The 23,269-nt window shown below is 53.4% G+C and overlaps 13 protein-coding genes across 13 annotated transcripts; all 13 read right to left on the bottom strand.

The window, feature by feature from the left end:
* Positions 1-453: 453 nt before the first annotated feature.
* Positions 454-741, bottom strand: DQ04_00631130 (hypothetical protein; the record flags this gene model as incomplete). Its single annotated transcript, XM_009309417.1, has 1 exon — positions 454-741. One exon carries the CDS (start codon positions 739-741, stop codon positions 454-456), a length of 288 nt encoding a protein of 95 aa, XP_009307692.1.
* Positions 742-982: 241 nt separating this feature from the next.
* DQ04_00631120 (putative queuine tRNA-ribosyltransferase) lies at positions 983-2,362 on the bottom strand (the record flags this gene model as incomplete). Its single annotated transcript, XM_009309416.1, has 1 exon — positions 983-2,362. One exon carries the CDS (start codon positions 2,360-2,362, stop codon positions 983-985), a length of 1,380 nt encoding a protein of 459 aa, XP_009307691.1.
* A 534-nt stretch (positions 2,363-2,896) lies between these two features.
* On the bottom strand, positions 2,897-3,676 carry DQ04_00631110 (DNA-J protein; the record flags this gene model as incomplete). The annotated part of the gene is made up of 1 exon (XM_009309415.1): positions 2,897-3,676. The coding sequence occupies one exon, from the start codon at positions 3,674-3,676 to the stop codon at positions 2,897-2,899; it is 780 nt and encodes a 259-aa protein (XP_009307690.1).
* Positions 3,677-4,163: 487 nt separating this feature from the next.
* Positions 4,164-5,477, bottom strand: DQ04_00631100 (protein kinase; the record flags this gene model as incomplete). Its single annotated transcript, XM_009309414.1, has 1 exon — positions 4,164-5,477. The coding sequence occupies one exon, from the start codon at positions 5,475-5,477 to the stop codon at positions 4,164-4,166; it is 1,314 nt and encodes a 437-aa protein (XP_009307689.1).
* Positions 5,478-5,963: 486 nt separating this feature from the next.
* DQ04_00631090 (hypothetical protein) lies at positions 5,964-7,358 on the bottom strand (the record flags this gene model as incomplete). The annotated part of the gene is made up of 1 exon (XM_009309413.1): positions 5,964-7,358. The coding sequence occupies one exon, from the start codon at positions 7,356-7,358 to the stop codon at positions 5,964-5,966; it is 1,395 nt and encodes a 464-aa protein (XP_009307688.1).
* A 588-nt stretch (positions 7,359-7,946) lies between these two features.
* DQ04_00631080 (hypothetical protein) lies at positions 7,947-8,411 on the bottom strand (the record flags this gene model as incomplete). Its single annotated transcript, XM_009309412.1, has 1 exon — positions 7,947-8,411. The coding sequence occupies one exon, from the start codon at positions 8,409-8,411 to the stop codon at positions 7,947-7,949; it is 465 nt and encodes a 154-aa protein (XP_009307687.1).
* A 489-nt stretch (positions 8,412-8,900) lies between these two features.
* Positions 8,901-13,742, bottom strand: DQ04_00631070 (XMAP215 family protein; the record flags this gene model as incomplete). Its single annotated transcript, XM_009309411.1, has 1 exon — positions 8,901-13,742. The coding sequence occupies one exon, from the start codon at positions 13,740-13,742 to the stop codon at positions 8,901-8,903; it is 4,842 nt and encodes a 1,613-aa protein (XP_009307686.1).
* A 490-nt stretch (positions 13,743-14,232) lies between these two features.
* On the bottom strand, positions 14,233-16,089 carry DQ04_00631060 (hypothetical protein; the record flags this gene model as incomplete). The annotated part of the gene is made up of 1 exon (XM_009309410.1): positions 14,233-16,089. The coding sequence occupies one exon, from the start codon at positions 16,087-16,089 to the stop codon at positions 14,233-14,235; it is 1,857 nt and encodes a 618-aa protein (XP_009307685.1).
* A 220-nt stretch (positions 16,090-16,309) lies between these two features.
* On the bottom strand, positions 16,310-16,780 carry DQ04_00631050 (hypothetical protein; the record flags this gene model as incomplete). The annotated part of the gene is made up of 1 exon (XM_009309409.1): positions 16,310-16,780. The coding sequence occupies one exon, from the start codon at positions 16,778-16,780 to the stop codon at positions 16,310-16,312; it is 471 nt and encodes a 156-aa protein (XP_009307684.1).
* Positions 16,781-18,083: 1,303 nt separating this feature from the next.
* On the bottom strand, positions 18,084-19,136 carry DQ04_00631040 (hypothetical protein; the record flags this gene model as incomplete). Its single annotated transcript, XM_009309408.1, has 1 exon — positions 18,084-19,136. The coding sequence occupies one exon, from the start codon at positions 19,134-19,136 to the stop codon at positions 18,084-18,086; it is 1,053 nt and encodes a 350-aa protein (XP_009307683.1).
* A 233-nt stretch (positions 19,137-19,369) lies between these two features.
* On the bottom strand, positions 19,370-20,029 carry DQ04_00631030 (hypothetical protein; the record flags this gene model as incomplete). Its single annotated transcript, XM_009309407.1, has 1 exon — positions 19,370-20,029. The coding sequence occupies one exon, from the start codon at positions 20,027-20,029 to the stop codon at positions 19,370-19,372; it is 660 nt and encodes a 219-aa protein (XP_009307682.1).
* Positions 20,030-20,625: 596 nt separating this feature from the next.
* Positions 20,626-22,185, bottom strand: DQ04_00631020 (putative aldehyde dehydrogenase family; the record flags this gene model as incomplete). The annotated part of the gene is made up of 1 exon (XM_009309406.1): positions 20,626-22,185. The coding sequence occupies one exon, from the start codon at positions 22,183-22,185 to the stop codon at positions 20,626-20,628; it is 1,560 nt and encodes a 519-aa protein (XP_009307681.1).
* Positions 22,186-22,475: 290 nt separating this feature from the next.
* On the bottom strand, positions 22,476-23,162 carry DQ04_00631010 (putative small GTP-binding protein Rab28; the record flags this gene model as incomplete). The annotated part of the gene is made up of 1 exon (XM_009309405.1): positions 22,476-23,162. The coding sequence occupies one exon, from the start codon at positions 23,160-23,162 to the stop codon at positions 22,476-22,478; it is 687 nt and encodes a 228-aa protein (XP_009307680.1).
* Positions 23,163-23,269: the final 107 nt, after the last annotated feature.

Raw genomic sequence — 23,269 nt, 5'->3', positions numbered from 1 at the left:
GGGGGATCACAAACTGGGCGCGAGCGCTACTTACACACACACACACACTACTCGAGGTGACGGAGAAAGGTATAAAGCGAGAGAAAGAGAGAGCGATATATTTTGGACTAGAAGACCAAGATGGAACGGATGAGACTCTGTGTGGCACACACGCAAAAACAACAACAAAGAAACACAAGACAAGAAAAAGAGTTGCACGGAATAAAAAGTGCTTGCAGCTGCTGTTGCGCTTCACCATCGCCGCGGCCTATTGCCCTTTTTTTTTTCTTTTCTTTTCGTTACGCATACAGGCATCCGTACTTGTTTACATCATAGACGGGGACGCACCCACACGTGCCGAACAAAAGCACACAGCTGTGCGAACGATTTGTTTTCGTGTGTTGCCGACCTCGCGCATTCCACTATTCACGCAAACACGGAACAACCGTCCACAGAATCTATGAGGCACCCCACTCACTCATCCTCCTCCCCCTTGTTGACGTCCGCTGCGGGGCAGTTGCTCTTCTTCACGAGTATCAGGACGCTGTCCTCCCCAACGTTGACGTCTTTCAGCGGGGCGCTCTCATCGAGCAGAAACTTCCCGCGGTGGTTCACCACGTAGGCGCCCATCTCCACTTGGCCCAGCGCTGGGACACTCCGCTGGAAGTGCCGCAGGGATTCTCGAACAGTCAGACGCCTGTCCACCGGCAGTTCGAAGCGCCCCATGTAGCACTGCAGCGAAATCGGCACAATGTCCGTCATCCCACCCCTTTCTCCTCTTTTTGCTTCCCAGACAAAGAACAGGGAAAGAAACACACATTACACTCCACAACGAGAGAAGAAGAAGAAAGACATATCCGTGGAATTGCCAAAGCAGCCAGTCATCACCGTATGTTTTTTTTTTAAATTGTTTTGGTTGCCCCTTGTTGTTGTTGCTGTGGTGTGTCTTTTTTCTTCTTTTCTTTTCTTTTTTTGTGTTGTTTCTTACTTGCATCCTTCGTGCTTAGTAGAGGAGCTCGATGCCGACTGAGCGCAGGGCATCCACTGCCCACGACGGATAGTCCCCCTTGGGATAGTACGACGCGAAGAACTTCTGCACGTACTCGGTGAATGTCCCGTTCTCGATGGCCGCCCTCGCCCCACGGGTCAGGCTGATGAGGTACGCCACGTTGTGGTAAGAGAGAAGGGTCGAGCCGATAGATTCCTTCGTTGCTACTAGGTGGAGGTATGCACGGGTGAAGGTCTTGCAGGTGGCGCAGCTGCAGGCAGGATCCAACGGCCCCATGTCTTCGGCAAACGCCTTCTTTGACACTTGAAGCTTTCCCACAGACGTCAGCGCAGAACCGAAGCGTGCGGTACGGCAGGCGTACACGCAGTCAAACATATCCACCCCAAGTGCGATACACACCATGATATCCTCCGGGTACCCCACGCCCATGCAGTACCGCGGCTTGTCCTTTGGGAGCCCCTTGCAGCACTGCGCGACAACGCGCCAAAAGTCTTCCTTCGCCTCGCCACCACTGAGACCGCCAATGGCGTACCCCTTGCAGGCAGTACGCTTCACCATCTCTTCAAGGCACTCCGCCCGCAGTGTCGCGTCGAGGCCACCCTGCACAATGCCGAAAATGCCTTGCTTCTCCGGGTTATTGTTGGCGGCGAGGCAGCGGTCCAACCAGCGCACAGTGCGGCGCGAAGCCTCCGCCATGCGGGGCCCGGTTGTGAGGACGTGTACGACATCGTCGAGCTGCATCATGATGTCACCACCAATGGCGTTTTGAATGCGGATGCTGTCCTCTGGTCGCAGGAGCAACGTATACTCGTCAAACCCATTGGGGCCGGCGGGGGTGTCAGAATTGCCACCGTCGCTACCGAGACGGGATCCACCACCGCTGCCGCCGTGCGTCGACTGAAAGCGCACGCCCTCCTCAGTGATCTTGGCGAGCCGCAGGAGACTCACCATCTGAAAGCCGCCGCTGTCTGTGAGGATGTTCCGCCGCCAGCCCTGTAGGAAGTGAATTCCATCCATATTATTGCGAATACGCGATGACTGTGCTCCCTGTGGACTGCTTGCACCGGGTACAGCATCTTTCTCCTGGGCGTTCTTTCGACGCGTTACTTCGTTAAGGATGTCTTCACCTGGCCTAAGGCCCAGATGATACGTGTTGCCGAGAATAATTTCCACGTCGAGCGCCTCTAGCTGCTCCACCGTTACGCCCTTCAGTGCTGCCTGCGTTGCAACCGGCATGAAGATAGGCGTGCGCAGTGGGCCATGCGGGAGGTGAAACAATCCGCTACGCGCCTGCCGCTGATGCTGTTTATCAGGGTGGTGCGGATCGGGCCCACTATTTGTGTCGAACTGAAAGAGCGGCTTGTCCTCGGCCATGACGAAGAGCGAAACACAAACAGATACTCAATCAAACGGAACAAAGCGGGTGCCCCGGTGCTCGGCACGTGTTCCTATTCAATTGGTAAATAACAATCAAGACAAAACGTTGAGAGACAGGAGGGCTAAAACAGGTTCACCAGTGCGCAAATATGCTGGAAGGTAACCCAACCCACACGCCACGCATAATAAAGAGATAACAATGTCCCCACAATTAACACACAGTTTCAGAGATCTGCGCAGTTGACTCTCTTCATTCTCCCTCCACAAAACAAAGACACATGGAGCCGAGCGATTCTTGCCATATCTACGAAACGTACAAGAAACATACCTTCCACTCGCGGCTTACTTGCGCACACCACTTTCGTTTTTTTATAATATGTACGTGCCTACCAAATTTGCAGTCGCCCTCCCAATTTTCCGCCCTGCACGATGACCGCACCCGCGTCTCACACCTGTTCCCTCTGCTTCGCCTCCCCATCTTCACCAACACCACCACCACCGTTGGCGAGGTGGTGCCGCTTCTTATTCCTCTCACTTTGCGTGTGTGATCCACGCCGGCTCCTCGCCGTCTAGAACGCCGCCCGCTGCGATCCAATCCTGGAATGCCTGCCGCCTGTCCTCCAGCGCAGCCTCAATCTTTTCTATGAGGCGTACCCGTCTCTTCTTTTCATCTTCAACCACTTCAGCCATGCGCTCTTGCAGGTGCCGCTGTAGTTCACGCCGCAGAATATCACGTCGCAGCCGCTCTGCCTCCGACGGGCGGCCGCCACGCCCTCCTCTCGCTGCTGTCGCCGTGTTGGGTGGCGGGGGCTTCGCATCGTTTACCTCACCCGTCTCTTCACCGGAGTCGCGGCGCGTTCCCGAAGGTGACGACGCAGCAGTTGCGGTGGCGTGGACGGGGTAACGCTTCTGGCCTCGAGGCATGCTCTTGAAATTGGCACGCACGAGAACCTTCACCGTGTCCACGCCAAAGCTCCCCCGCTGACAGAGTTTCGACGCGTGCTTGTGACCGTCGCGGCACCAATACAGGAAATCATCGGCTGCCATCCCAATGAAACAACCCAGCTGGCTGTTCCAGTCGATGATATCGCCATGCTTGAAGGTGCACTTCAGCTTGTCTGGGGCTGCCTCGAACTCGTAGTACTCGCCGTCGGCGAGCTTGTAGTGCACCGGGTGCCGGACTTTGTCGAGTGGCGGCGGCCGTTTGAACCCGCGCAACATCGACCTCTCCCTGTCCAGCTCCGCGTTGTAGCTGAGCCGTGATTGCTCGTTACTCAGCACCTCGTAGGCGGTTTGCGCAGCCTGAAACATCTCAATCGAGCCGCCGGGCTTGTCGGGGTGCAGGCGAATCGCGAGGGTGTGGAACGCCTTGCGTATCTCGTCCTGCGACGCGCGTCTCTTGACGCCGAGAGTGCGGTAGTGGAGGGGCACCGACCCCGCACCCACACACTTCACCTCCTCCAGCCTTATGTGTACCCAGAACGGGAGAGAGGACGAGAATGACTGCAGAGAAAGAGAGAGGTAAAGAAGTGATAGAGAAGGGAAATAAATGAATGCTAATCACGGAGAATAGATGCCTAATAAGGAGTTCAAATCACAATAAAGAAGACACGGATAAACAAGGGTGGCTGAAATTTAATCGCCGAACACAACAACAACAACAACAACAACAACAAAGGAGAGCCCTTGTGTTGCAGGGGAGAGTTCTGTAAAGAGCACTGACTTCCGACAAACCATGTTTTCATTTCCTCCTCATGTCGTTTTTGAGGTGTTACAAAAGACGTAAACACAACAAGAATCAAAACACACACATGCGATTGCCGTCATCCTCACCGCCGCTATCGGACTCATCACCAGCACGAAAGAGCGACTGCATTCCAACTGCAACAGGCCGCGCTGCCTCCTGTGCGCATGCCCGCACCTTCTCCTGCCACAGAAGTCGTGCTTCCGCGTCACCAGACTTGGCGGCGTCGCTGCTTAGGAATGGGTGACGAAGGGCGTCGGCGGCGGTGATACGCGTCCCCGGAGTGAGTGTGAGCATCGCTTTTAGGAGATCGAGCCCCTCCGCGTTGACAATTGTCTCAGGGAACTTCAGCGCTATGGTCGGCTCCGTGCGCACAGCGTACGTCAGGGCACTCTCGCCGGTGGAAGGGGTGACAGCGGCGGGGGGCATCGATGACGGCGACGACGGTGTATCGTCTGACGGCGTACCGAGGAGCTTCCATATCTCAGAAAGGACAGCAAGTTCGCTGCGGGAGGTGAAGAGGTGCTGCTGCAGCAACATCTCTGCAAACAGGACGCCAACGGCCCACATGTCGGCGGTCGTCGTGTAGGCCCGCTCCCCCAAAATGCACTCGGGGGATTGGTAGATCACAGTCGTGCGGATGGCCGTGGGCGTGTACTCCCCGCATGTTGAGTCAGGAGTAGAAGTGGCAGCGTCATCATGCATGAGTCGTGCGCTACCAAAGTCTGCAAGCCGCACCTGTCCGTTCGCCCCAATGAGTAAGTTACCGGGCTTCAAATCACGATGCACGATGTGGCAGCGTTCGTGGAGACACAGCACAACTTTGAGGATCCCCCGCATGAGGTATTGAATGAGATTCATTTTCGCGAGAATGGGGCAGCGGGGCGGGAGCTCCGAATTCAAACGACAGATCCCCTGCGACCTCTTTCTCTTTCGAATGAAAACACGCGAGATATCGAGCGGGCACATCTCCAGAATGAGGCAGAGCTCATGAAACGGCGCCTCCACTACGCCGTGCAAACGTACCACACCAAAGTCACCTTCGAGATCCAACTCAGCGGCTCGCCGTGCGATGAGGGAGAGGAGGGCCGCCTCGCGCAACGCCCCCTCGGAAATACCACGCACACCGAAATCGCTGCGTTGCGTGAAGAGCCGCTTCACTGCGAACGTGTTGCCGTCGGCGTCCTCCGCGAGGTACACCGCGCCCTGCGCACCGCGCTGCAGAAGTGCCTTCTGCCGCAACCCGCAGCCCCGCAGGGAGCGCTCCGGCGGCAAGCCGTTCCTGCTGCTGCCGCCGTTGTTATTTTTATTCTTTTCAAAACTGTCATCCGAGCCCCCTTCGTAGACAGACCACGTGGGTGAGCTCATGCGGTGTGACGCTACTGCCACTCGGGCACACTTTATTCTTTCTTTCTTCCGCCTTGGTTTTTACTTCGCAAGAAGAAAGAAAGAAAGGGCAAACGTTGATAGAAAATTGGGTTAAATCGCGAAGAATACGATAGTGCTCCAGCTCACGTTAGCAGAAGCCTCTGTATTCCCCACCTTCTCTCCAGACGCGGCACACCACACCACGCTTACAGCGTGCGCCGTGCCTCCACCACTCGCTCCTTCCCCCCCACCTTTGTCAGCCCCCCCACCACGAATGGGGTGCTGGTGACCGCGAGATGAGACAAAAATGAAACGCTTGAATCACACGACATGAAACAAAGAGACGCACAAAGGGGAGATACATATATTTATGCCAATAGGGCTAAATAAACAAAAAAAAAACGAGTCTCTCAAGATAAAAAAAAAGGAACCTCTAAACAAGAAGAAAACAAACCGACCAAAAATACGCTGCTGCTACTACTACTTCTACTCATGCTGAAAATGTTGGTTCGCCCGAAACTCCTGGTAAAGTGTGAACATAACGTGCAAGGAGTCAATCAGCGAGTTGTACGTTGGGATGTCGAGGATGCAGCACAGAGTGCGCACGTACTGATCCAGATCTAGGTCGATGTGGGGTGGGGGAAGCTGAACATCGGAGTTAAGAAACTCTTCAAACTCAGGTGGCCACACCTGCAGCAAGGACTCTATTTCAGGCATGGGCTTTTGGTAGTTTATTGTCGGTAGCGCCTTCTTGTAATGCACTTTTTTCACATCTGCAATCCAGCGATCGATCACTTCCGGTCGGTTTGCGGCGTCCTCGAATGAGTCCACCACTTCTGCCAAGCCGCCGCTCGAGTGGATATTCGTCGCACGTAGTTCTAACATCACCACCGCTGGGTTAGACTGCGACACAGAAGGTTCGTCAAGGACGTAGATGCCCAGGCCGTCTGGCCGCCCGTCCGGTCGCGGTATCTTGCAGAAGGGATCGAGGTCGCCGATGGATGGGACGTAGTCTGGGATGAATGTGCGCAGCTTCGCTGGGAGCTCGGGGATGACTGGCTGGTAGTCGAGAATGTGCTTGAAGAGCTCCTGCATCTCGCGGCTGGCTGTGGCGTTTATCTTGGCATAGTCCTGCGGTTTGTACTCGAGGTTTGGGATGACGGTGGCGGGCACCTCGGCCTCTGTGTCAATGGCCTCTGGTCGCTGGTTGGCGTACCCGCGAGAGGCACCGCCCTGCTCATCTTCTTCGGTGCTCTCTTCGTCGTCTGTCGGCGCCATTACACCGGCCCCCCCACCAGACCGTTTACTTGGTGTGTCGATTGAACTGCCGCGGGCTGAAACAGGGATTGCCTCGTCGTGGGGCGCGTTACGCAAGACTACACCTGCCGGTTCAGCCGTTTTCCTGCTATCTCCGCGAGGTGTGGTGACATGGTGCGCATCCTCAACTGGCGCAAATTCGTCGTTGGGATTGTTTCGAAGCATATGCATCGCATTTTCAGCCTGCAACTGCAGATCGGACGGTGGCGGTGGATGATGGCGCACCGGTTCCTTCAACTGACTGCTCGATGGCACCGCCTGCTGCGGATGCCGTTCCTGCCCCTGTGATTGCTGCTGTACTTCCTTCTGCATCTGTCTCAAGTCTTCTTTTTCTGTCTGGGACGGGCGCAACGTGTGATTTGGTGGAGTCCGCACGGGCCTCGCGTCATCCACAGTGTGCCGCTCATCGTTCGGATTGTTCGTCAAGATCACCTCAGGTGGCTCCGTCCCTTGTGTCTGATAGCTTTCCACCTTCTCTTCACTACTGCTGGTTTCATCCGATCCACTGGTGGTGTCAACTTCCTCGGTGTCCTCCTCGCTGTCAATTCTACGCTTTGGCGGCATCTTGGACTTTGCGTGCTCTGCTGAATTCTTTTCTAGTGCAAGATTGCACTCCTCAGCACCTTTTCTGAGAGAACAAGAGAATAGGACAGAACAAAAATATCTTCGCATATATGTGTGCACATAGTATGAAACGCAGTATATGAAGTCGCCAGACGTACACGTTCAATATTATCCTCCTTTGTTTTGTTCTTGTGTTTTCTGGGGTTCCCAGTTCCCAAGCATGGTTTTCGCCGCCGCACCACATGAGAGTGAGTCCGCCAATAAGGCTTGTATGTGTGTGTATGTATGTATCTGCGTGGCTCAGTGAAAGGAAAAAAAAAAATACCCCTGAATTCTGTACGCACTCAACAACGGCCAATATGGTAATATCCACACCACCGAGTCTCCTTAACTCGGCTCAAGAGAGATAGTCATGTTCATTTTACACATTACACAACACACAGAGAATACTTACTAAAACAACAAACTGCTAATATTTCGCCATAAAGGGCAGCAATTACGTCATATCTCGTACTCCACCTTCGATTTGTGAAGAGAAGTCTCCGTAATCCCTGGCCCATTAGTGGAGGAACGCCTAGAACATTCAGCCTATACATAGCCGGATGTAGTACATCCATCAATGGGTGTGCCGATAGAACTTCCATGGGTGGACACGGGAACCACTTCGTCGTGTGGTGCATTCCGGAGGACCCAACCTACCGGTCTATCCCTGCTGCTGTTTCTGTTGCCAACCTCGAGGGGCGTGGCGATATTCTGCATGTCCTCTATCAGCACCAATTCGTCATCGGGTTTTTTTCCAAGCAGAATGACTGCATTTGCGTTTTGCAGCGGTGGCTGAGGGTGCGATGATGGGTCCTGTGGGCCATTTGTGGGCATCTGCTGCTCTTGTTGATGTTGTTGTTCTTGTTCTTGCGACTGTGGGAGTGAAAAAGTGAGATTGGGCGGGGTTTGCACATACCGTGCGCCCTCCACAATATACCGCTCATCGTTCGGGTTGTTTGTCAGCATCGCCTTGGATAACTCCGCCACTTCCCCCTGGCAGCTTTCCACCATCGTCTCGCAACGCCCTGCCTCTATCGCCTCCGTCTTCACAACACACTTCCGTGACGATGTGTAGCTTTGCTTTTTATGCGGCTCTCTTCTCCTCTCTCGATATTCACTGCAGACGTTGGCGCCGTTCTACTCACTGATGTCAAATGGAAGGAGGGGAACATGTGTGCATTAGAAAAATACCAGCAGAGGAGCAGAAGTGCAAAAAAAAAAACAGACGGACTAGACACACAAAAGAGAACAAAAGGTTTGACACCCAATACCTATCCCAATGTTCACGCACAGGACGGGAGGATATATAAAGACAGAGGACATATTACTCAGTAGTGTCCTCCAACACCACAGACACAGATCTATCTCAGCGTTAGGATATTCTCCTCCTCCTCCTCCGTTGCGTGCAACAAAAACTTCACCCACTTCTACTCTACCTTATACAAGTGCATGCAGTTGCATATATATATATATATATATGTGTGTGTGTGTATATACTGTCTACGGCACCGAGCGCAAAATATCAGGGAGCGCAAACCCCGGTGGCTTTGCGGGATCCTCGATCATCTGCCGTTCCATCTTCCGTTTGATATATGAGCGGAAAGCCTCGGAGCATCGTTGAAACTGCTGGTCAAACTCCGGGCTTCTCGAGTGGTGCTTCAGGTACGCGTATAGTTCTTCAATGCCTTCGTTTGATGTCACGTGATTGCGGATGCGGCCAAATATAGTGGCAACGGACTTCTCCTCTACGACAGCGGCGTGGGCACGCTGTGGTGTAGGAGCAATACCAGACGTCGTTGGTACAGCCTGCGGATCCACGTAAATAGCACGAGGGCGAAGGGCATTCCCCTGTTGCCCAGGCGAGATGGACTGCTGTTCCCTAACAATTGCCCCTGTTGACACCTGCTGATCATTCGTATTATTCGCCCGAACTGCCCGCTCGCGAGTCTCCAGGCAGGCACGAATGAAATGTGTCACTAGATTTTGCGTTCCTACTAGGCGATCAGCGACGGTAAGCAGCGGTGGTCCACATCGACGCGAGAGGTCCTGCAAGATTGTCTTGACCGTACGGATAGAAAGGTCATCCAAGTTACGGAATGCACTAGGTGGATGCTGCAGCAGGTATTCATGACAGCAGAGAACTACATTATCTGGCGAAACGCTATCAAAGTCCAACCGCATCAGACATTTCACTGTGACCTGAATGTATTTAAAATCTGTCTTTTTACCACTCTCGCTGTACGTTGCCGAGTACCTTGTCATACGGGACATCAAAGCACTGAACACATCATTACCGGGACAACCCTCCAAAAGCCTCAGTGTCATGTTGTTGAGGGCCTTGATGACCCCTTCCTGCAGCGAGAACGGCTCTGACAGAAGGCAGTCAAATATGATGCCTAACATCCGATATAATAGGCTACTGTGGCACCGTTGAGAGCAGCGAGGCGTCTCGAAAATTGCCTTTAGGCAACTGATAAGGCTAAGAGCAAGACCAACATCAAGGTTTTTAGCATTCTCGTAGAGACGCTCCACCATAACCTGAATCATCTCTGGTGTCCCACAATCCTCACCGCTTTGGAGACGCTCCATGAACTCAGCGCAGGTACTACACGCCGTCGAAGAAGAGGCAGAACGCAGACCCACCATGATCTCTTGAATAGACAAGAATTCATCACTGCGTGTGTTGGGCCGAGCAGCGCGTGTGGCTGAAATAGTCGTCGGCACCGACCTTGGTGGTTCCTGCGCAAACGACTGCCGCACTCCTGTATTGAATGATGATGATGACCCTTGTGCTGGCACAGCCAGTTGGTCAGTGCTTCTGTGACTGACACTCATGTCCCTGCTTGCTGTGTGTGGCGAACGCGGTGTGGAGCCTGAGAGGCAACGCGACGATGTCAGAGCTGGCAGAGCTGCTGTGTGTCGCACTTCTTCTTCATTTGCAACACGGAGGTACAGCTGCAGTTGCCGCTCAATGGACGTCATGACACTCTGCTGCTCCGCAGGACGGAGGCTCTGAACAGCCCGCAACACCGCCTCGTCGCCAACAATGGGGATGAAGTAGCCAATGACGCGCTCAGCCGCAGAGCGCACCTCGAGGATGCGGTTCATACACAACCGAACGACTGAGGGCACCATTAACGCGACCACCGGGCGTGACACCGATGCCTCTGGATCCAGTTTAAAGCCCCGCTCAATGAGTTCTAGTGCTGTTTGATTACACGTGGGTGATTCTGCTGTGAGAGGCTTCAGCATGTACTGAAGAACGGCATCTAGCCCAAGGTACTCCAATGACAAATACGCTACTTTGGTGGCCTCCTCGCGCAGGTTTGCCTTCTGATCACCCAGCATTCCCAACACACCTTGAAGGATATTCTTGAGTTCAGGGCGACACGCCGCCGGTCCAGCGGATTCCATTACCAAGGCAGTAGTCCTTAGCACATCAATCACAAAGTTCTTGTTGGATTCATCGAAACGAGTACGAAGGGCTCGTAGTATTTCTACCACCCCGTTCTGTGTAATAAACTTGTTACTGCCGAGCATCAGTTCTTCTACCTTCTTTATTGCATTCAGACGCACCCGCCAATCTGCTTCACCCATAATTTGCTTTGCTAGAAATAATAGCTGCTGTGAAACGTCAGTACGCCCGGAATCCTCCTCATTCTCATTGGAATATTGTGGATTATTAGAGAACCGTCGCGAACCAGTCATCTGTATTTCGGTATTGGGAAGCGGTGTAGCTGCAGCTGAAGCTGTTATTATATTCTGTTTAGTAGTTCCTCTCGCTGGGGATCTAGCCTGCACCCGGGAGGAAGAGATAGGGGAATTCGTTCGCTGTATCTCAAGACCACTTGCGCGGCGAGATGTCCCTCCCTCAACATTGCTGTTAGAAATACCCTCATCATATGTGTTACGCACGACAGCGCTGACATTGCCGATGTAGCTGTCCACGATGGGTCCTACGGATAGGCGTAGACCCACTAGTAGCGCTACCCCAGATGATCGCACCGCGGGGGACGGTTGATCTAGACAATGCATTTTCACATAATCAACGACATTTTTCGCATCTATACGAGGTGCTTGAAATGATTGAAGAAGTTGGGTCATGAATTCGTTACATTCTTGCAAGAGCCTGGGCGTTTTCACGGGTACAACTTCGGCAATCATGTGCCGCAGTACAAACGCAACACCCAAACTCTTCGCGAGGCATGTAAGCAAATCACGAACTACAGGTTTGTTCTTTGGCTCTGTAAGCCGAAAGATGCAACCGGCTATGATGGCGTTTCCCGCTCCGGCACTTACAGCTGTCGCGCGTGTCACCACTTCTTGAATCACACCAAGCATCGCTTGAAACACTTGGAAAATAGATTCCCGCCATCCCGGGTCTACACGCAGATACACAACTATAGTGTCCAAATATTGGGTACACTTATTTTCAGACCATTCATCTACCACGGCTCGAATCTTCATGATACCATTGTAGCGATTGGACCACTCCTTTGAGCGCAGTAGAGGAAGTACTGTTGTATCACCATTCATCAGTCCCAACATGCGCTTCAATGCCTCGTCCTTGGATAGAAGAGTTGATTCGAGTGCCACTGCATCGTCTGTCGAGGACCGCTTGCGCATGTCAGGAGACGAGCGACGCGGCATGGCGGAGGCGGGTCTCTGCCCACGCACCGTATTTCCATTGGGCGCACCACTGCTGTTCATCACACCAATCGAAAGACTTCTTGGCTTTGCCGAAGCAGAGCCTTCCCGCCGTTCGATGCGCTGCGTTTTCTTGGCTGGGGAACAGGTAGGGGTACACTGGAGATTTGCTGCACTGTTTACAGCTACAACTAGTCTGGCACGCTGCTTCTCATCAAGTGAGAGAAGTAGTGGCTGAAAACTTGCATCTCCTACAAGGGACATCAGCTTTGCCACAAGAGTGTAGCTCGCTTCTCGAATCTCAACTTTCTCATCATTCAAAAGGCGACCCAACATTTGGTGCGCACGGCTCAGACGGTGAAAGTGACTGCAGTCGAGTTTATCTATGAGGCGAGAGAGCCACTGTGTCAACGCCAGTCGCTGATTAGGGACGCGACTTTGCATGGTGACCTCAATCTCATCTTGGCACTGGTCCAATGTGATGCACTTGTACCGTATGAGTGCTTCAAGCGTCGTTGTGATATGCTCCACCACACTTGTCTTCTTATCCTTCATCTTGTCGAATAAGGGAGTCAGGAAGGCACGCGCATGCGGGGCAAATGTTGTTCGCAAGGCCCTTGCCAGCTCCTGAATGCACTTAAATCCCATCAGCATCAGTGGCGCTTGTGGGTCTATAAGGAGTTCTCGAACCATGCTCGTGAGCTCATGGTAGTCGTCCTTCAGTCGTATTTTAGGTGCGGCGATGAGAGGAAGGAGATTGTCCTGCACCATCGCAACCCGGTCTTGCCATTTAGCAGTTTTGTCGAGGGCAACTCTGTAAAAATTGCGTGGTAGCTTCGTCAGCACGGGTGCTTCATCATACAGCTCATATGCCGTATCATCGATATCATTTGAGGGGCCGCCATGGCTCACCAAATGCAAGGGGGCAGTTGTCTTTATTGGTGTGGAGGGGGCCTGACCACGTATCGTCTTTGGAGGCACTTCACCAACTACAATGTCTTCAAACATTTTTTCTAATTCCTGCAGCTGCACCTCGCGAAGATCTGTGAGAAAACCCTTGATACCTGTGCCAATATACCTATAACACTGACAGCAAAGCCCAGCGGCTTCTTTTCGCACTTGGGCATTGGCGTCGTTAAAAAGCGGTTGCATTGCCTTGAGGATTGCCTTTGCGGGGATCCCTTGTACACCGTATTCTCCCACAAGCTGACTGCATAGCTGGGTGGCGGCCATCCGGCTCTTTGGCGCCTTGTGAGAAAACACGGGGAGCAACGCGTCGAACACCGCCGTTTGCTTGGCGGCCCCCACGAGATCAGAAACGAATGCGAAACTCACCTGCACTGCCTTTGGGCGACCAACGATGCCCTTCTCCAACACCGCTTTGAGAGGAAGCCCAGCAAGCACATCCAGCTCATCGTCATCACAGCAATTCACCAATGCCCCAAACGCCTCAAAGAGGGCCTCCTGCGCCGCTGCGTTGGATTCGCCGAGAAGCTTCTTTGGCTTTTCCAACAGGTGCACCTTAAGATTCTTCGGGTCGTCGCGCACCCGCTCGAACCCCTCTTTCCGCGCCTTCCAGTTCGCGTGCGTCAGCAGTGCGTCGAGCGTCAGGCTGTTGAAGTCCTCGCAGGGAGGTTCTACCGCCCCCGGTCCCGTTGGTTGCCGGGACGACACAGCCACCTCATCATACTCCATGATTCCCTCTTGTATTTACCTCAAATAAATAGGATATGCCCGTAGATTTGTTACGTCAACCACTTATGCTATCCTTATAGCCTCCTGTAGTTACTTTTTCCCTTTTCGGCTGCCCCAAGCAGAGAGAAGACGACAAAGGAAAGATACATGGTGGATATGTTTCTGGTTGCGGCGACAGACCTGGCGCTCCACCCGCTGCTGGTGCCACCTATGGCTGCCCTCCGGGTTTTCTCGACCGAAGTCCATCGACTTCTCATGCAATGCGTCACTCTCTCTCTGTCACACACACACGCACACACACATCCGCATACAAATATACACAGACAGAGGCACACGTATGTGCCCAACAACAACAACAACAACAACAACAAGACAAAAGAAGAGGAATACCGAAGAAAATCAAACTGAATCGTCATGAACCACAGTTCCTACAAAAAAACACAGAGAGGACAAAAACGAGGGAAAGGAATAGCTGCCGCAGAGGGAAAGCTTACAGGGTAACGATACTCGCACGAAACGCCCGCTTCGAAGGCCGTGAGGGTGACCGCTTCATCACATCAAGCACTCTCGACCACCTGTCAGAGTTGTCGCGTTGCTCGACGGAGGGCGAAAGCCGCCCTTCTTCACCCTCAGCCTGTCGGTGCTGCTGCTGATCATGATACAAAGGTGATGCTACGTTAAGAAAGGAATTACAGTGCCCCAAGGCGGCGTCCTGACGGATGTGTTCCACAGAAGCCTTTATGGAATGCCTTCCCACTTCCCCATGAGAGGAATTTTGTAATTCCATTTGTTGTATGGCGGACAGTCGGGCTGCCTCCTCGCCTTCCCTTTCCGCCTCAAGAGCCATTAGCTGTGCCAGACGCTTGGTCAGTTGTTGCACACGCTCCCGCTTCTTTTTTCGTTCTCTAAGCTTTTTCATGTTCCTCTTGTCCTCATCTTCCGCCGCTACTGTTTTGAACGCAGTGGCTATTTCAGTCTCCTCCTGCTTGAGTCGAACGGGCCCTTGTGGTGGTGAAAGTGAATGTGAGCCTTCTGTTACTGCTTTTGGTGGTAGCGGTGAAGGATTTAAATTGCGCTTCGAGAGCACAAGCTCCCGCAACTGGTGAATCTCGTCAAGAATCGTATCCACCTCCTTCCTTGCCACCTTCTGCAGTACATTGAATGACGATGGCTGCTTTGACTCTTCTTCCTTGTCACCACCATCGGAGTTGGCTCGGTAATAATGGCTACAGTGTCTTGGATTGATGATCTCGTTGTACTCATCCGGCCCATTGGCCGCCGGTTCCACAACGAACTTCACTTGGGACGTGGGTATCTCTTGCCACACACGCGTCCTAGCCTCTTCGTGGAGGTCGATGCACCACAGTGACTCCATTGTCGCCGCCACGACGAGCTGCGACTCGTAGATGCAAGAGAGCCTCCGCACGGCGACGGGGAGCTTCTCTGGGAAGTCCATGACGCTCCACGTGCCATTGAGGACGTCGTACACCCAGAGTCCCCTCTGCAGCAGCACCACCCCGCCATGCTTGTCGACGTTGAAGCCACCGAGCACGTACATCTTCGCTCCGTCCACGTGCGCCGCGTGGAGGGCGCGTGGCGGTGTCTCGCTGCCGGAGGCGGGGGGCACGACGCGCCACGCCGCTGCGTGCACATCGAGCAGGAAGAGCTTGTTCGACACCGCGGCCACCGGCGGGTNGTGTGGATGGTGTGGGCTGCCGTGCCTGCTGATGGCCGCTGTGTACCGCTGCGAGACATCGAGGCCGCCGAATAGGACGACGTACGCGTCGTCGTATGCAGCCGCACTGTGGCCCCACAGCTGCGGCGACGGCCCGCGCGCCGCCACTGACCGCCACACACGCGGCACGATGTCGAGAATATACACGTCGTAGAAGCCTGCACGGTCATACTCTGACATGCGTGCGTTGGTGATGCCACCGCCATCGTTGTCACTCTCGCTCAGCACGGGTTTGCCGCCCAGCAGGATCGCACTATCACCCACAACGGTGCAGGTGTGATGCGAGCGGTTAAGCGGGACATCACCAAATGTGTCGATAAAAAGCCACGTGAATGTGTCAAGCTTCAACTCGTAGTACGGCATCAACTTCGGCTGCGGCGATTGCAGCATCGGTTCCCCTCCACACAGAAGCAGATGACCGGCATAAATCACTGCCGTGTGGTTTTGCCGCGCTGGGGGCACAGCACCATTGCACGTCATCTCGCTCCACGTTCCTGTTGACAAATGCAGACGCCAAATTGTCTCTGGCACGGCACCACCGTAGGCGTACACCGCGTCGTTACAGACGACGAAGGACACACCGTCGCAGAGGGGTGGAGCTGTCGGATCCATACCCAACCTCTAGCACCTTGTTGTTTGTGGGAGGAACACATACCAGAGTGATATAAAGAGAGGAACAACAACAAAAAAAAAGCAAACAACAGCCACTTGCACTCTTTTTAAAAGGAGCATCGGCAAAACTAATAGGAAGAACTGGTGCTAGTTGGGACAGCAACACGCAACACAGCAAAAGCAGAGACTGTTCCTCTTTGTATTGGGTCATCACAATCTTTTATCGTGCAAAGCTAGACCCTTCGCGCTCCGGCGCCCCAGCCATGGAGGAGCGGAAATGTTCTAGAAGTTTCTGCATATGCCCATCCGCATCAAAGTCATTCCCTACCATGCGCCTTGAGATGTTGTTGCAATCATCTGTCACGTGCGGAGCTCTGCCGGCCGTTTCTGTATCGTTACCTTCAGCAACTCTGGCAACTCTGAGAGGTGCATCTTGCAGTTCCGCCCCTGGTGGGGGCTGCCGCTCCCTTCGCCACACGATGCGCCGCCTCAGAACCATGAAAATGCCGGTTAAAAATGTGAAGATGAGCAGCAGAGCACCACGCGCCACCGGCACCGATCCTGGTGTGCAATTTCGCATGATTCCCTGCCGATTTATTCCGTTCCTCAGAAGGCCCCGCAGGTAGTCGATGGCCAGCAGCAAGGCGGCTGCTAATTCGTCACGCACAGAGTGGGTGCTGGGAAAGCTCATGGTGACATGCCCCCACCACCTCTTTTCTAATATATAACGCCTGCCTCCTCCTTGAATCCCTGCGATCATTTACCACCGGAGTTTGATGAGGGGGGCAAAGCGAACAAACCCGAAAAAAAAAAGAAATAGTCTTTGCAAGGGACTCAGTCTCGACACCAGATTATTATTTTGTTTGGAGAAAGGGAATTTAAAAAAACAGGCAAGATGGAGAAAGAACCCTTGGCACCTCGCCTTGAGAGTGTTAGTGCCATCTATAAACACTCCTCCAGCCCCTCCCACAAAACGAAGAAAAAAAAAACAATATTAATAATGAAAAGTGTATGAAACACCCTTGCCATCATCATTGTTATTATTCCATCACCACAGGCAGCACTCCAAGGACCAGTAGCAAGCATGCCGCTTATCAAAGGGGAAAGGAGGCGCCACACACCATACAAGAGAGCTCATTACGACACATTTCGTGTCGTCGGTCTCTCTCAACTCTTCTGCGGGTGTGGCACCGTGCCTGCACTACATCAAATCCAGGCGCATCCCTCGCCGAACAAAACTGCCATCTGTGCTGTGCCCCATGCATGCTGCCGCAGCACAACAGAGACTGGTAGAGAGAGCAACCGCATACAAGCGCCTAATGAATGGGGGAAAGTTTAGTAATCCACAAAGAGTCAATGCTGCCGAACAGAGTACGTATACGTGCATATCTAGTTGCCCTCATAGCAATTATACCACACGCGCATCCGTGCATGATGCCCACTACAATATCGTTGTGAGACCATTCCTCCCTCTTTGCACACACTGCAGCAATGCTTCGTTGCCGCAGTGAGGAAGATAGAAACAGGTATTGTATGGCATCGCCACATCTTTTTAGCCTAGTAGTAAAAGAGATGGGTCCACAAGACGCAAAGAGGGTTGAAAGCACCAAAAAACTAATAGACAATCACAAATATGCATCTATATATATATATATATAGAGNGAGAGAGAGAGAGAGAGAGAGAGAGAGAGAGGAGTGCTAATAATAGAGTAAAATTCTAATGAGGGATCCTACACCATAACGAAGCACGAATCATCAGTCCTTACTCTTCTTGAATATTGCAAGACAAACAGACCTCAAAACAATTAATAAACTTCCGCGCAGCAACCCCTTGGTAGAATTTGCGTCATTGAATCAAGTGTTACCTGACGGCACACAGCATGTGTGAACATGAGCTCATTTTGTATTTTCAAAAGACCCACGCCATTTCCAAGATGTTCACCAGCGATATATATACAAGCTAAGAAAAGAAGAGCAGTGCTGAGTATTGCACGCTACCGAACCAGCGCCGACAACGCCCGAAGCCGCATTCTTATATCCCCAACTGCGCGTTGAGCTGAGATAAGGTCTCGTTCTAGTGAAATCTTCTTTGCCCGCTCAGAACCGGTACGAATCCTCGTTCGCTCCATTTTCTGCAACTGCTTCTCTATTTCGTCCTTTCTCTGGCACTCGTGAAGGAGCCTTTTTTCCAATTCCTTCACGACTGCTTCATCAGCCCCATCCTTTTGCTGGGTGGGGCAGGCCTCCGTCCTCGTGTGCGACTTCGCCGCAGAGCCATCGGGATTTCGTAGTGTCTCTTGCCGCTGTGTTCCTGCAGCCGCCCTGGTGGCGCTGGGCGGACACGGGCCGAAAAGGTGTAGAGGCTGCTCCTTCTGGCCCGATCCGCAACGCGAATTGTCTGGTGTGCACATGTATGAATCACCAGCACGTGAAGGTGTCATCTGAACTTGCAGTACTGACTGCTGTTGTTGTTGTTGTCGATGTTGTTGTTTTGGGCAGAGGTACTGTGTTCGTATTTGGGAAATGGGAGTAGAGTGCCCGTCGGCGTTGCGTGGAGTTGTGCTGTATGCAGCAGTCCACTCCTTTGTCCGCCGCTCCAGCGACCCCAGCTCCGCCTCCAGGCAGCCGATCTTTTCCTTGAGTGCCGCGTTCTTCTCTACCTCACGCTTCTGCGCCATTATCACGCATTCCTTCTCCAGCGAAAGGGACCGTAGCTGCGTCTCCAACCATGTCAGTTTCTTCAGCAGCTCGTTATTCTCGCCACTCAGTCGATCAATTTCTTGTCGCTGCGTATCGATGTGAGCCTCGTAGGTGGTACGAAGACTGACGTTAGTCCGCAGCGCCTCACTCAGCTGCGTCTGCAGACGTAGCACCGACGAGACCCCAAAAGAATCGATGTTTTTACAACTCTCTGGTACAGCTGTTACTGCCGCTGCTGTTGCTGTTGTTGCTGTGCATGGATCAGCAGAGAAGGAAACCACACTGGAGTAGCACAGATCCTCCATTTCCTGATCGTGGCTGAACGGGTTGTTGTAAAACTCTTCCATCTTATTCAACACACAGGCACATATGCAGGTTACTGTTTTCACCAATAAAACAAAAACGAAAATATATAAAGAAAGGGGGAAAAGAATCATATGGGAGGAAAGGGGAAGGGAGAGGGGCGGGGGGGGTCTTGCGGAAGAGCCTGCTGCACCTCTCCGTGCGTGTAGAGTGGAGGCAGTAGGGAGGAGTGCAACACCAACAAAAAAAACGTGGGTTGCAAGAGGCATGACGCGCTTCACTGCACTCGAGGCAGCGGGGGCGGCGGCAAGTTGTACCGTGCAATCATCATATCTATGGAATTCTGTATCGTCTCAAGCTGCTCCTTAAACCGTGTAGTCGATGCGTCCTCATTCAACACATTGGCGCATGGACGCCGCACACCACAACGGCACACCGGGCCGGGCGCAAACGGGAACGCAACGTACGGCGGCGTGGGCTCGGGGTCGGTCTGACAGCCGACCGTCGACGTCGTTTGCGTGCCGCGGTCGACGACCATCACCTCCACACGACGATACTCTGTTGTCGTTGTTTCTGGAGCCGGTGAGGTTGTAGAAGCTGAGCTCTTATTATTGGTGTTGCTTCTGCTACTGCCACCGCCCAAAGGTATCGGTGGCTCCAGAAGACTTTTTCTCCTCGAGACGGGCGAGAGAGGCCTCGGTGTTGAGCCTGCATCTTCCTGTGCCTTCGACTGCGCGGCAACGGCCGTCACGACACCGTCGCCGAGGATACTCCGCATGCGACTGCGCGTTACCTCCTGACGTGTGAGGTCGGCCGCGCGGGGGTCGGAGTTACTCGCGTAGCGCCTCGCCGGCGGCGGCGGTGCGTTCATGACACTCGCGTCGTTTGCCTCGTCCGACGATGACGATGACGCGAGCCACTCCTCGAGTCCCTTCATGAATTCCTAAGTCTTCTTCCACAGGTAGAATAGAGAGAAAGAGGCAGCGACAGCAAGCGGGCAATAAAGTAAGGGGGAGGACTGGCTTTTGAAGGCGTGGAATAGACACAAGGTAAAAAGCGCAAAGAGCCACCAGAGCCTATTCGGTTCTGCCGCTTCCGGCAGGAACTCCGCGAAGCAAATGTCATAACGATACGATAAAAACCTTCAAGTATCAAATAAATAATGAAACAAAAAAAATGAGGGAAGGGCCCAGATCGGCCGACAAAACACAACCGAGACATGTCACTTCAATTGCCGTGTAGTTCCCCAAGACCAAAGAGAGCATTCTGCCACCAGAAATGAGCCGTATCCTATCAGATATCCGAACAGCTGTTGTTGTTAGTGTGCCACGCAGATCACCGCTGAAATATAAACTCTGAAGCCACACGCTCCTTTTTATTCATGACGAGAGAGCTCTTCTTGCTGGTGACGCAGTGACCAAAGAACTGCGCCACGCAGAAGTCCCGCCTCCAATGAGGGTGGTGACCTGTGCATTTTCCCAATGCATATATATATATATATTTTTTTTTTTCTTTCTTTTATTTGTGTAACACTCAATCCTGGTGCACTGATTGCCGCGGTGGCTGTGATGGGCTCGCATCCTTATGTGGCACCTCCTCGCACTGCGGCGCCGCGAGGTAGCGGAGATAGTGGTAGCTCACCATCGCACAGCGCCACAGCGCTGGGAAGAGCCACAACCGTCGCCAGACTGGCGCGGACTCCCCCGCCGGCTCCAACACGGAGCGCATCACACGCAACTTCGCGTCCGTGTACGGCGGGTAGCGTGGTGCGTCGAGCGACTCCATCCCCAACCGCCGCCGCATCACCGCCTTGCGGTGAGAGAAGGTATCGATAGAGAACTTCCCGTGGTACGCCCCCATCCCGCTCGGCCCAACTCCGCCGAATGGCAACCCACACGCTGCCGCGTGCATTATGACGTCGTTCACCAAAGCACCACCAGAGGAAGTGCTCCCCAGCACGTCCGATATGAAGCCCTTGTCTTTGGAGAAGACATAGAGGGCAAGTGGCTTCTTTCTGGCGTTGATGAAGCTGATCACTTCCTCCAGGGTATCATACGGCACCAACGGCAGCAGTGGACCAAAAATCTCTTCTGTCATAAGCGGGTGATCGAGTTGGACATTGCACAGAACTGCTGGTGCAATCGTTCGGCTCGCCTCATCCATCTCTCCGCCAAGGACAACGGTCCCACCCTTCATGAGCGATACGAGGCGCTGAAAGTGCTTTGCACTCACAATAGCCGGGTATTCCTGCCGCTGACGTAACGGGTCCTTGCCGAGCATATCCTTGCGCGCCTCCTCGAGTGCTACAATGAGCTTTGATACGAGTTGGCTGTGCACGAGTACGTAGTCTGGCGCTACGCACGTCTGTCCAGCATTCACTACCTTGCCCCACATGATGCGGCGGGCCACTGCGGAGAGATCCTTCTCGCAAGATGCGTCTACAATCGCAGGAGACTTTCCACCGAGCTCGAGGGTGACGGGCGTGAGGTGATTCGCGGCAGCCGCCATGACGATCTTCGCCACGTGCGCGCCACCGGTGTAGAAAATGTGGTCAAAGCGCTCTTTCAGCAGCCGCGTGGTCTCCGGCACGCCACCGTTAACAACACCAACGACTCCTGTCGGCAGGTATTTGGACAGGAGTTCCTGCAGAATAGTGGCGGTGGCTGGGGCCATCTCGCTGGGCTTCACCACTGCCGTGTTGCCGGCAGCAAGGGCCCCGAGCAGCGGCAGCAGCGTGAGTTGCAATGGATAGTTCCACGCGCCGATGATGAGAACAACACCGAGCGGCTCACGACGAATCTCACAGTCCTCAAAGTAGAAAGGACCCTCCAATTGAGGCTTCTCAGAGGCCATGTAGGTGCCAAGGTGGTGCAGGAAGTGGTATGCCTCAGCGCGAGACACCGACAACTCCGTTGATGTCGTCTCGTGGGGGTGCTTCCGCAAGTCCGCTTGCACGGCGCTGCACAACGCACTCTCATTCTCGTCCAGCATGCGCACCACAGCACGTAGTAAGTCGCGCCGCTGCTCCAGCGAGCGGGTGGCGCCTGCGCGAAATGCGTCGCGACACTTTGACACGACCGTGGATATTTCCATCGCTGATGTGCATCTAAATACAGGTGCCATACGTATGCTGTGTGGGGTCTGTTGTGTGGTAATGTGAAACTTTCTTTCCATGTGCAACAGAAGGAGGGATCAGATGCGGCACCACACGGCTATGCGACTCTGACTCGGAGGCATGAGCCCAACACCGATCACAGCAAAACAAAAAGACAGAGTAATGAACTCAATGAAACCACAGGAGAAACAAGTTGTGTAATGTAAACGTGTGTGAGTGTGAGTACATGCATCTATGCAAGAGCCAAAGGCCGACCCCTTTGTCGTCACTACATCAACACACATTCATCCTTGCCGACTTTCGTCTTCCTTGTTCCTACTTGGGTGGCGTGAAACACCGCAACCCGATCCTCTGGTCGTGACTCCACAGTGGCAACCACGCGATCTACCATCTCCAGTTCCTCCCGCGTGACATTTACACCAGACAATCTAGCGGCGATCTTCGTGAAGAGCGCGTTGACCCTCTCCCCCGACCGCGCGGATATGAGGAAGGAGTCCATTTGATGCATATCCGCCGCCAGCGCGTGCATCGCGGCAGTTACCTGCCGGTTGGGCAGATCCGTCTTGTTTCCCACTAATATCATCAGCGGCGGCGCCTCGCCACCCACGGCGGCGACTACACACTGATACCAGTCCTCCATGTCTTTGAAGGAGTCGGCGTTTGTCACGTCGTACACGAAGCACACAGCATTGGTGTCATGGATATAGTTGTTAATCATACTCCCACCGAGCTGCTGCCCGCCAATATCCCAAATCTGCAGCAACACGTGCCGTGATCCAGGCAGCTCCACCTTTTTGGAGTAGAAATCAAGTCCAATGGTCTGCTTGTAGCTCTGTCCAAAGCCGTCATCGCAGTACCGCTTGATGAGAGACGTCTTACCCACGGATCCGTTTCCGAGTATAACGACCTTGTACTCGAGCTCCGCGTCGTCAAGCCCAGAGCTTCCACTGTCCATCAAGTGCGGGTGCTACGTTTCTTTTTCTTGCTTGCTTCTGAATTCTTCTCACTCGGTCCAGCTGCTGCTGCTGCGATAACAGAAAGAGAGGAAACAAGGAAAAACAT

Source organism: Trypanosoma grayi (genome assembly GCF_000691245.1).
Source record: "Trypanosoma grayi strain ANR4 Tgr_63_V1, whole genome shotgun sequence".
NCBI classification, from domain to species: Eukaryota; Euglenozoa; class Kinetoplastea; order Trypanosomatida; family Trypanosomatidae; genus Trypanosoma; species Trypanosoma grayi.
Note: the sequence above shows the minus strand (reverse complement) of the source record. Positions and strands in the feature narration are given on the sequence as shown.